The 12,142-nt window shown below is 42.3% G+C and overlaps 1 protein-coding gene and 1 long non-coding RNA gene across 3 annotated transcripts; one reads left to right on the top strand and one right to left on the bottom strand.

Moving 5' to 3' along the window:
• Positions 1-3,575: 3,575 nt before the first annotated feature.
• On the top strand, positions 3,576-10,461 carry LOC127756701 (probable LRR receptor-like serine/threonine-protein kinase At1g51880). Its single transcript, XM_052282071.1, has 12 exons — positions 3,576-4,145; positions 5,049-5,242; positions 6,410-6,912; positions 7,464-7,602; positions 7,709-7,780; positions 7,971-8,042; positions 8,120-8,200; positions 8,377-8,546; positions 8,633-8,868; positions 8,950-9,076; positions 9,342-9,410; positions 9,517-10,461. Exons 1-12 carry the CDS (start codon positions 3,597-3,599, stop codon positions 10,227-10,229), a joined length of 2,925 nt encoding a protein of 974 aa, XP_052138031.1. The 5' UTR covers positions 3,576-3,596; the 3' UTR covers positions 10,230-10,461.
• Positions 6,762-9,441, bottom strand: LOC127756702 (uncharacterized). 2 transcript variants are annotated; one of them, XR_008013285.1, is made up of 6 exons: positions 9,370-9,441; positions 8,637-8,708; positions 8,422-8,521; positions 8,235-8,306; positions 6,991-7,583; positions 6,762-6,885 (listed from the first exon to the last, which is right to left on the bottom strand). It is a non-coding gene; the product is annotated as an uncharacterized LOC127756702 (long non-coding RNA). The 2 variants fall into 2 exon arrangements; XR_008013286.1 differs by having other exon boundaries at positions 8,235-8,296.
• Positions 10,462-12,142: the final 1,681 nt, after the last annotated feature.

The raw sequence follows: 12,142 nt of genomic DNA, 5'->3' as shown, positions 1-12,142 counted from the left end.
GTAGGTCGGCGCCGGTAGCGGGGCGAGGACGTCCTCGAGGGCCGCTCGCCATCGGTGGGCGAGCCGTAGACGAAGGCTAGCAACGCGTCAGTGAATGACAAAAGGGTCCCTTCTATAATTTTGATTCTAATGCCACGTAAGCGCCCCGTCAAACGCCACGTGTGATGAAGACCCGGTCAATACCGCCACATAGGCGCCACGTCAGCAAACCGCCCTCCAAAACCGCCTAGGGAGTCAAATTGCACTGGTTTGAATAGTTCGGGGGTCGAGATATCCGGTTTTGCGGTTTAGGGTCATGGATCAGATTCGGGTCACTTTTAAGGGAGTCAAAGTGAACTTATTCCGTGATGGGGGTTTTATCTCGGGCCTGGGTAATATGGGCCTATGTTGGACGCTATCACATTGGGGAGAGTCTACTTTACGTTCCTCGACTACGGACCAAGTTCAATTAAAGGGCTAGTTTGGTTTGTGACCTAAATTGAACTTACCAATTTTCGGTAATTCTAAATTTTGGCATGGCTAATTTTGGGAAGGCAAAGTTGTGTCTAGATTGAAGCCAAAATAACCTAAGTTAACTATTAAAGTGGCATATTTTCTTAGGCATGCCAAAATTTGGCTTCAGACCAAATAGACACTAAACACTATTGAAATTGTCAAATATTGGTAAGCTGAATTTAGGCCTCAAACCAAACCAGCCCAAAAGTCCTTTGATGGTTTGTATGGTAAAAATAACTTAGTGTAAATGGATCCCTTTGATGGTTTGTATGGTACTTTCATTTTACTTGTTTCCACATGACACTTATTCCCTTTTTGGGAGCTTAATATTATGAGAAGTTGATTATTGGCTTCCTACTGGTTGGTAGTCTATTTTTGAGAATCTGGAAACTTATTTATTTTTTAAATTCTACAAATACGGCTTTTTAGAATCTGGATAAAAAGCTATATTGTTTGGGGAATTTCATATTGTTAGAAACTCTACCAAACAAGCCAGAAGCTCCCCAAACAGTATCAGATGAGAGTATATTTTACGTTCCTCAACTATAGTCCAATTTTTGTTCACGTCTCTCAACTGCAAAACAGGAATATAGGCTTGGCATACATCAATTGTTAAACCCAGTACAAATTGATTTCCTTCGGGGTATGTTTGGATAATGGGGAAATAAGGGTTGTGATTGGGATTGTGAAATGAATGAAGGGTTAGAATTTAAAGATGTCTTTTGGTGGGTGGGAAATCATTTCACTAACCCATTAGCCAATCAAGGCCTCAATGGTTTGGAAGTAGTTTCATCTTACTTGTCTTCCACACGGCACTTAGGGGCTGTTTGGGGGAGATTCTGGCTGCTGCAGCTTCTCCAGAATCACAAGCTCCCCCAAACAGTTTAGCTTTTAATCTAAGAAGTTGTAGTTGTAGAATCTAAAAAATAAAATAGAAGCCAGAAGTTGAGAAACCCAGCTTTTCTATATTCTCATAAGCAAGATACCAACTAGCTGCTTCTCAAAATTTTCAAACAGACCCTTAGTTTTTCTTTTCAAATAGTATCACCGTGGCATTTACGTGACACTGAAGCAAATTAAAGATAAATAGGACTCAGGTGACAGTCTGATAAAAATTAAAAGAAAATGGAGAGCCTCTGCACGTACACATAGTCGCCGCGTCGCCCATGTGCTATATACTTTCATGTCAACTATAATCTTTGGTCCTCAACTATAGGAGTATGTAGTTTCCGGAAATGCGTGCTAGTATCATAGCATACAAAGATCATGGAGGCCAAGTGATATATCATGGTCATGGCCAAAGTGATATATCACTTCCTTATCAAGGAGTAGTATACTATTTTTCCCCAAAAAAGCCAACTATATAATTTTTTAACAAGATCACCAAGGCACCATATAAGAAAATGATGATCAAGGTCGTACATATACAGAAATATATTTCAGAATCCAGAGACAAAAATGTATCAAATACTGTGCAAAACAACAGCTGAAATGGTGATACGTGTCTTAACATAGCAAGAAGAAGAAGAGGAGGAGGAAGAGCATCCAAGAGCCAACCGCATTTCAACATCTTCTCTGAGGAAATGCAGAAAAGATGACGGGTGTAGTTTTAGTTTAAGAATTTATCTTTAAAAAGAGTGAAGTTTTAATTAAAACGGTTCACTGTATCTCTGTGGTACTGTGCTTTTAGCAAAAACCTCAAATCAATAGTACCCTCTCTCCCTCCTTGTTTTTTTTATCCCTAATAATAAATAGCATAGTAGTCTTTTAGTCTAAGTCTAGAGTGAATTACGCTTTGGGCCACATTTTATTACCTAAGTTTCACTTTAGACCATCCTTAAACATATCTTTTCACTTTAGACCAGATAAATTTGCCATTATTGTGATTTGAACCACTACAAACAATTTTTTTCTAGCATTAAACACATCAGCTCTAAGTATATGGCCGAACTCCTCTATGTATGGTTCATATGTTTGCCAAATAGGAAGTTAGACATGACGAGAAAAGTTGTTTATGGTAGTCCAAACCGCAATGATGGTAAATTTACCCGGTCCAAATTGAAAAGATAAGTTTAAGGGTGGTCCAAATTGAAACTTGGGTAACAAAAGATGAACCAAAGTGCAATTTACTATTTATTATTCTATTATCTAATTTATTTTTGACTAGATAAAACTATACACTTTCATAGTTTCATGGACAGAGAGAGTATGTGCCAAGAAACAGCAATGGCAGTCCAAACTTCAGTTGCTGAATTTGATCAACTTCTGCGTGCCCTGCTCACTGATATTGCAGGATATTAATTTTGCGTGTGAAAAATATTAATATTAGTTATGACGAAAAAAAATAATCTAGTCTACTTGTTTGGTGTAATTTATTTTTTTTCTTTCGCTTTACAAAAGATCCTTTTGATATAAAAAAGAATGCAACGGCACTAATCAGCTTATCGTATTCGTGGGATTTTCGTCGTACACGGAGATTTCTTTTTAAAATTTTTCTAGAGAAATGACAAGTACGGATAGGACCGGCCATCTCCTGATTAATTGTTAATTTTGCTGATGCAGCTGTTGCTTGTTGACTTAGTGACTTAATTTTCTCCAGGGAAAATTCCTTCCAAGCACTTGGAGGGCACGTCGTTGACCTACGCACAATCACACCAGTGATTAGCTTGCCAGAGTGTCCAATCATATCGAACCAATCCTATAAACCGTTACTCTGGTTCCATAATTCTTTAACGTTACTTTTCATAACTTTTTAAATATTTAGATCGAAGACACCAGAACATACTAATATATAATATATATAGATTAAACATACTAATATCTAATATATATAATATATAATATATATAGATTAGTCTTTCAAAGTAGTTTCCCGTGTAAAAAATCATAGTTAAATCTATGTTTTAGCCGTATCATTTATAACGTTAAGAATATGAAACCGGTTAGGATATGTTACGTTAGATAGTTAACCAGAGCTAATTAAACTCTAATCATCACCCTAATCACCATCAATCAAGGTACGAGATAATTAAGAGATCAGGATAGTATATTATATGCTACATATCATATCAGAGGAAGAAGCTAAGTTCTAGCTCGCTCGCATGCCGTCACCAATGGCGGAAGCCGCCGCAACAGTTCACCGGCGGTGGCGGCGGCGGCTGCTGCCGAAGCTGATGCTACTCCTGTGCGCCGTCGTCCATGGCCAGCAGCCGGACAGCCTCGGCTTCATCAGCATCGACTGCGGCATCCCCGACGGCGGCGGCTACTCCGACGAGTCCACCCGCGGCCTCCGCTACGTCCCCGACGCCGGCTTCCTCGACGCCGGCGCGGGCCTCAGCGCCGGCATCAACCCGCCCTACACCGACCGCGACCTCGCCGCCCGCTACCTCACCGTCCGCTACTTCCCCGGCGCCGCCTCCGCCGCCGGCGAGCGGGGCGGCTGCTACACGCTCCGGCAGCTCTCGCCGGGAGGGAGGTACCTCGTGAGGGCCACCTTCTACTACGGCAACTACGACGGCGCCATCGCCATGCTCCCCGTCGTCTTCGACCTCCACCTCGGCGCCAACCGGTGGACCGCCGTCAACGTCACCGCCGCCGACGCCATCTACATCTTCGAGGCCGTCGTGTCGCCGCCGGCGGACTTCCTCCAGGTATATACGTTATAAATTTGGACAAATTTTGTTGTTCTTTTTTAAGAAATGAATTTCACTTTGAGGCTTTTTTAACTTGAACAGTTTACCGAGCGGTTTCTCTGTGTGAACCAGCAAGAATGGCTCATAAGCATGTAATCGAGAGATTATATTGTCGATTTTTAAAACACCGGTTATCACATCTCTTAGTACAAATTCTAAAAGATATACCAGGCACCACCAGGGTTCAAAATTTCAGAACCATTTCGGCCGAATTTTTTAATTTTTTTTTGTGAACGTTAGCAATATTTGTACAAAATTTCAGACCAAAATTTTGCCATATCAGCACCCTCCGATACAAATACCGAAATCGAAATATTGAACCCTGGGCACCACAATTTAACAATGCAGGATTTTATTCTTCCTTTCAAATCATAATTATACATAGGAAACCAATGTTATTAATTACATATAATTTATCTTGAGCCAACTGCTCATATCTCAGAAATGAACTAACTGGTGCATGCAGCTCAATATAGGGTCTATTTGGGAGAGTTTCACAATTGCAATTTCTCTCAGAATCAGAAGCTTCCCAAATAGTTTTTTATCTAAATTTTAAAAAGTTATAATTATAGAACGTAGAAAATAAATTAGAAGCTAGAAATTTTTTTAAAAAACTCAATTTTTCCATATCCTTATAAATTGACTATCAACCATCCGTTTGCTAGAGTTATAATTTGGTCGTGTCTGCCGATTGCTAGGCTCTATAATTTTGGAATAAAAATTTTATAAATGTGTTCTTAGCGATAAACCTCGATAAAAAACCCCAAAATCAGTTAAAAATTTAAATTTTGGCCAATATACATAAACATAAATGATAAGCGAAAAGATGGGGCTGCTAGTTAATTTGCGAATCTTCTACAGGTGTGCCTCGTGAACATAGGGAAGGGAACGCCGTTCATCTCCGGGCTGGACCTGAGGCCGCTGAAACCGGAGCTGTATCCGGAGGCGACGGCGAACCAGTCGCTGCTTCTGCTCAACCACGACCGCCCGCCGGCGAGGTTCGCCTTCAACCGCTACCAGTTCTGGCGCCCGGCGAGCTACTACAAACTATTCAGGTGAGATCTCCATCGACACAACAGCCACTAATACTACGGTTTTCTGAATGTATTAGTTTCAGAATCCATGGGTTCTGTGTCAACTTGAACAGCTGCCGACTGAGGCCCTCTCTAGTTTACAGAAATTTTTTCAAACAAATGTCGCATCAAATCTTTAGACACATACATAGATTATTAAATATAGATAAATTAAAAAACTAATCATACAGTTTGCATGGAAATGGCGAGACGAATCTTTTGAGCCTAATTAGTCCATGATTAGCCATAAGTGCTACAGTAACCCACATGTGTTAATGACGGATTAATTAGACTCAAAAGATTCGTCTCGCGGTTTCCAGTCAAGTTATGAAATTGATTTTTTTATTTCTGTCCGAAAACCCATTTCGACATGCAGTCAAACATCCGATGTAACACTTAAAAATTTTCTTTTCGCAAACTAAACACACCCTGAATTTCCTGTCCACATTAATGTCAGTTATATTCTAAATCACGATAGGCCGCCGGCCTGAGCTCCCTGAAACACGACCTGATTGACGCATGGCATTTGACCAGCGCAAGCAATGTTAAACAAAGTTATCATCTTAATTAAGCTGTCGTCTGTTTGTACACCTGTCTAAGTTAGTTTAGCCTCTCTTTTTTTCAACTCTTTCGTAATCTTCACAAAATATAATCTTAAATCGATTTTTGCTAAACATCTTGCGACAATTTTTTGCCCGAAATCTCCCATCAAAACTTTTAAATATATCTCTGTTATCAGTAGTTTTAAAACAAATTAAAAAATAAATTATAGGTAAAAATCAAAATCAACTCTAAAATTAAAATTTAGCTATGGCTGATAAACTATGAGAGACATAATACATTTTCATGCCAGTTAGAGGGATTCAGTTCAGATTCATTGTATTAGTATGTGTGGTCATGTTTAGATTCCAACTTTTCCATCACATCGAACTTTCTTACACACAAACCTTTCAACTTTTCCTTCACATCGTTCCAATTTCTTCAAATTTCCATTTTTGGTGTGGAACTAAACACAGCCGTAGTTTATTTCATCACACATCTCTTAATCAGTTCAACCACACATTTTACTCCATTAAAATTCGAAATTTTCTCCATTTAATCAAACCTAATCATTATTAGCTTTTCTTGCAAAATTAATAACATCAACAGGTACCCATTCGATCCGTACAACCGGCTGTGGCAGCCGTACGGCGACGACCCGTCGTGGACGAACATCACCGTCGCCGCCGCCGTCGACGTCACCAACATCAGCCGCTCCGACGACCCCTCCCCGATCCTCCGCAGCGCCGCCACGCCGGCGAACGCCACCGTCCGCCGCCTCGACTTCCCCTGGAGCTCCGACGACGCCGCCACCACCACCTACCTCCTGCTGCTCTACTTCGCCGAGCTGCAGCGGCTGCCGGCCGGCGCAGCGCGGCGGTTCGACGTCCTCGTCGACGGCGACGCCTCCGCCGGCGGCGGGCGGCGAGGGTACACGCCCCGGTACCTCGCGGCGGAGGTCGTGAGGGCGACGGTGCGGGCGGCGCGGCCGGGGCAGCGGCACGTCGTGTCGCTCGTCGCCGCGCCGGACTCCGCTCTGCCGCCCATCGTCAACGGGCTCGAGATCTACTCGGTGCAGCCGATGCCTGAACTCGCGACGAACGACAGAGACGGTATGAGTTTAACCAGATTTAAATTCGTTTGAAAAATAAAATTCGATGAAATTCGTTTGTTTTTTTTAAAAGGACTACCTATATGTTGATCTTGCGAAGCTTCGAATCTCGCACAGTTTTCAATCAATGGATATAGCCCGTCTTAAATGAAATAACAAAAAAAATGAGCTAAGCATGTAAAAAATTGTAAATATATAGCAAATAAATTTAATTTTAGTGTACTATAACTGAGTGTAAGTGTTATGTAGCCGGGTGTAAATACAAATTAGATTTACAAGAAATACTCTCGGTGCAGCCAACGCCTGAACAAATTCGTTTGAATGCTCAAAATCTTTTTTCAAAGGTTTGGAGAGAATGCTGTTGATCAACTTGCATATAGATCATAACATTGTGTATTTGGTAGGGTGTACAGCATAGTTGCACATCTCTGAATCTTGATGTTTTTTGGCCCCCAAATATTTTGTTCAGTTTAAAATCTCGGATTTGAGTTGTTTGTTAGAATGATGGTGAGGTAAAAAGTTCAGAATCTCCTTTTTTTTTCGTATGAACAGCGAAGGCGATGATGGAAATTCGCGATAACTATGAACTGAAGAAGAATTGGATGGGGGATCCATGTGCTCCAAAGGCATTTGCCTGGGTTGGATTGAACTGTAGTTATTCTTCATTTGATCCTGCATTGGTAACAGCTTTGTAAGTAGTCACAAAATTGAGCATTTTAACAGTGCTGTTTTATCAAATGCAGTCGAAAAACTTGTAGTGGTACGAATCTACTTCTAAATGATTTTTTTTTTCGCAGGAATTTGTCATCAAGCGTGTTGATTGGTCCAGTTAATCTTTCTTTTGGTGATCTGAAGTCCCTGCAATACTTGTGAGTGCAAAATTTGGTAGTTTTTTTTTTTCAAAAAAAAAAAAGGTTATCTGTTCTCACTTCCTGACCAGAAATATCGGCCACTAATTTCACTAGCAAAAACCTGAAGTAGCATGATAGTTAAAATATTTATTGATGTACTAGATCAGCTTTACCTATTGGAGTATTTTCATAATGATTTCAATTTCAGGGATTTGTCCAATAACAGCTTATCTGGCCCAATACCTGATTTTCTAGCGCAAATGCCAGCACTCAAGTTCCTGTAAGTATTCTTCTTAGCCAGAATTCGCTTTACAATAAATTACACCAGTATGTTAAGAATGTACTTGGTTTTTACAGTGATTTGTCAAGCAATAAACTCAGTGGATCGATTCCTTCTGACTTACTTCAAAAGAGAGAAAATGGATCACTTGTATTAAGGTCTGCAACTCTGGATCATCTTGTAAACTCATACCTTGCCAAACATCCCCTGATGGACCTGTGATCTATGTAGTTGTGTTCCTGTTGCCAAAATATCTGTATGGACCTAGAGTTAGAATTTAGAGTCAATCTAGTGTCTAAATTTAACTAATTCAGAATTGTTTCTCTTATGCTAGGATTGGCAACAATGCAAATCTCTGCTATAATGGGGCTAATAATACCTGTGCTCCGGAGAGTAAGCAAAGCAAGAGAATCCTTGTGATTGCAATAGCTGTTCCAATAGTTGCAGCAACTCTGCTGTTTGTGGCAGCAATTGTTATCCTTCACAGGAGGAGGAATAAACAAGGTAATCAATCAACAGTTCATCAAAAGAACAACTGAACCTGCATTTTCTGAAGATTGTTCATATAAGATGACTTTTGATTATTTCAGATACCTGGATCACAAACAATGCAAGACTTATTAGCCCTCACGAAAGGTCGAACGTATTCGAGAACCGGCAATTCACCTACAGGGAATTGAAACTCATGACATCAAACTTCAAAGAGGAAATAGGGAAAGGAGGATTCGGCACTGTCTTCCTAGGATATTTGGAGGATGGAACTCCAGTTGCTGTCAAGATGTGCTCAAAAACATCTTCTGAAGGGGATAAAGAGTTTTTAGCTGAGGTAACCTATCAGGTTGTTCAGTTGAAATTCATCTTTTTACGCGTGCCGGGAATAAATAATTGCCCTTGTTCCATTTTTCAGGCTCAGCACCTGACTAGAGTTCATCACAGAAACCTTGTTTCCTTGATTGGATATTGCAAGGATAAGAAACATCTGGCACTTGTTTATGAGTACATGCAAGGAGGAAACCTGGAGGATCGTTTAAGAGGTAAGCTATTTGGCAACATACTGTTTCACCCATTGCTAAATTTCAGTTTTAAACATTATTCTTTACCAAACATAGTCAGTACATTTGTGTGCTGTTGATTATAACCCTGAATGTGTGCTGTTGTGTTAGGCTAATTTCTCAGTTCTGAGTGCTGCACTCATGTGTCCACTCTCCAACTATTTTTTAAAAAAGCTTTTTCATATCCATTTATTTTGCATGATTTTCATATCCATCTTAATTTCTTTTTATAATTATTCTGTCACAGGAGAGGCCTCCATTGCTGCACCACTCACCTGGCATCAACGTCTGAAGATCGCTCTCGACACTGCTCAAGGTATATACAAGACTGCACAGTAATTGCACACACCTGAAAACATGTTCAAAGCCTGACACATTTGACCAAAATTTGGACAAATTTCAACTGTCCATGGATATTGCAGGATTGGAGTACCTGCACAAGTCATGCCAGCCTCCATTGATCCACAGGGACGTCAAGACTCGCAACATCCTCCTCTCCGGCGACCTCGACGCCAAGATCGCCGACTTCGGCCTGACCAAGGTGTTCGCCGGCGACGTCGTGACCCACGTCACCACGCAGCCGGCCGGCACGCTGGGCTACCTCGACCCGGAGTACTACCACACCTCGCGCCTCAGCGAGAAGAGCGACGTCTACAGCTTCGGCGTCGTCCTCCTCGAGCTCGTCACCGGCCGCCCACCGGCCGTCCCCCTCGGCGATGGCGACGGCGGCGGCGGCGAGAGCGTCCACCTCGCCGTGTGGGCGCGGCAGCGGCTGGCCGAGGGCGACATCGAGAGCGTCGCGGACGCGGCCATGGGAGGCTGCTTCGAGGTGAACTCGGCGTGGAAGGTGGCGGAGCTGGCGCTGCGGTGCAAGGAGCGGCCGTCGCGGGAGCGGCCGGCCATGGCGGACGTCGTCGCCGAGCTGAAGGAGTGCCTCGAGCTGGAGGCGTCACGCGCGCTGGGACGCGGCTACAGCTGCTACAGCAGCGGCAGCGGTGGCGGCAGCTCGGTGGCGACGACGACGACGACGAGCGGCGCCGCCAATGTCAGCGCGGCGGCGTCGGCGGCGAGTGTCAGTGACGCCCAGATCGGCGAGCTGAGGCAGGAGAGCGTGCTCGAGCTGGGACCAAGATGATGATGATGATGAGAGTGATCGAGTTAGGTTCAGATAATCAACTAGTTCTTGATTGAAAATGTTCCTTTTTTTTCATGGGAGATATTAAGCTCATTTGTATTGTACTAGTAATAAAATCAGAAAGATGTAATTATATAAGTTGCATGTTTTTTCATGGGAGATATCAATTTCATGTATTGTACTAGTAATCAAAATGTAATTAAGTGGCCAGAAGAACATAAGGAGTATATTTTGTGCCCTTTGTTTCATGTATCTTAATTACTACTACTATCTCCACAGATTTGTAGTGTAGTACTGTTTTGTTTTGAAAGAAAATCTCGAAAATTACGCTTTGACCATTATTTTTTTAAAGAGATTCCTAAGAGTAATAAGACCAATGCTTCATTAAAAATTCACTTTGATATACAAATATACCCGTATAGTTTTTATACCCTAAATATATTTATAATCTGATCTCTTGTTCAAAATCAATAAAGTATGAATTTTAAAATTTAAATACTCTCCATAAAAAAATACATAAGGAATATTTGAGAGGTAGTAAGAGATACTCCATCAAAAAAGAAAAAAAAAACAATCCAGATAAGAATGTGATACACAACGAATCTGAATAGTAGCAAACCATTTGATTGTCTCGGGCCATTTGAGACAGTTTTGCCTTTGGCTTCCTTATACTATCTGGCAAAATCTGATTCAACTGCAATATGCGTATGAGATTGGGATTCGGCTAATGCTTGTGGAGTCTATATAGACTTTTTCCGCGCGGAAACTGCTACCAACGTGTGGCCTATATGACATGGGCCGGGATGGGATTTTCAACGAAAACTAGCGGCCCATTTCGTTCGGACCCATATACATCTCGCCGGCCCACCGGCTGGCCTTCTTCCTCCCATCTGTCCTCTCCTCCTCCGATGCCCCGCCGGCCACGGAGGGGGACCAGGTGAGCCCTTATGTGTCTATGACATATGAGTCCAGTGATAAATCTTTAATTACCACCTATAAGAGCAGGTACAATAGCAGACTATTAGAAAATTATAAACATATTTTAATGAGATAAAAAATGATAGAGAAGAGCAGCGGGCTATAGATTTATAGCCAGCTACAGCACGGACTGCAAGACGTAGTGTGTATGTGTTAGGTACTAGCAAGAACAAGCGAAAAACACAAGAGATTGTGGCAATTTGATATGTATTCCTCTCAGATCCAACAGGATCGAGCCGCCGCCGCCTTCGCCTCTAATTGCCAACTCAAGTTTCAGACATACAGCTACACATGTTTTTATACTCTGTTCCTACCAACTCCTTCACGAGCTACGCACACGCCGCACGCAGGTGACAACTCACGCTGTCCATTCAGGCCCATGGACCTTGATATTGGGCTTCCTATTACGCTTGGGTCTTCCTGCTTCTTCCTTGCCATCTTCAGTAACAGCTCCTTCCTGTAGCTTGTCATTTGCATCAGGGATCAACTCAGCTTGTTCATCGACTATGTCAGGAGTATGCCTGACAAGCCCCCACCCTTGGAAATTGGCTTGTCCCCAAGCCAAAGCTTCAGGAAAACGGTTGCGGAGTTCCTCCAAGTCTTCCCAGGTAGCCTCAGCTGGGAGAGAGTCAGACCAATGAATTAGCACTTGAGAGACAGTGTCATTACCTTTCTTAGCCAGTCGATTGTCCAGAGCAGCAATTGGGTATTGTAAAACAGAGTGAGAAGTAGGTAATTGCGGTTGAACAGGGGCTTGGAATCCAGTGGCAGATTTCAACTGGGACACATGGAAAACTGGATGGATAGAACTAGTTGGAGGTAATTGAAGTTTGTAAGCCACACCACCAATACGTTCCAAGATCTGAAATGGTCCAAAATACTTGAAAGAGAGCTTGTGATTCGCACGAGCAGCAACTGAAGTTTGAATATAAGGT

This window comes from Oryza glaberrima, chromosome 12, assembly GCF_000147395.1.
Source record: "Oryza glaberrima chromosome 12, OglaRS2, whole genome shotgun sequence".
NCBI lineage: Eukaryota > Viridiplantae > Streptophyta > Magnoliopsida > Poales > Poaceae > Oryza > Oryza glaberrima.
The sequence above is the reverse complement of the archived record's forward strand: the minus strand, read 5'-3'. Positions and strand labels throughout refer to the sequence as shown.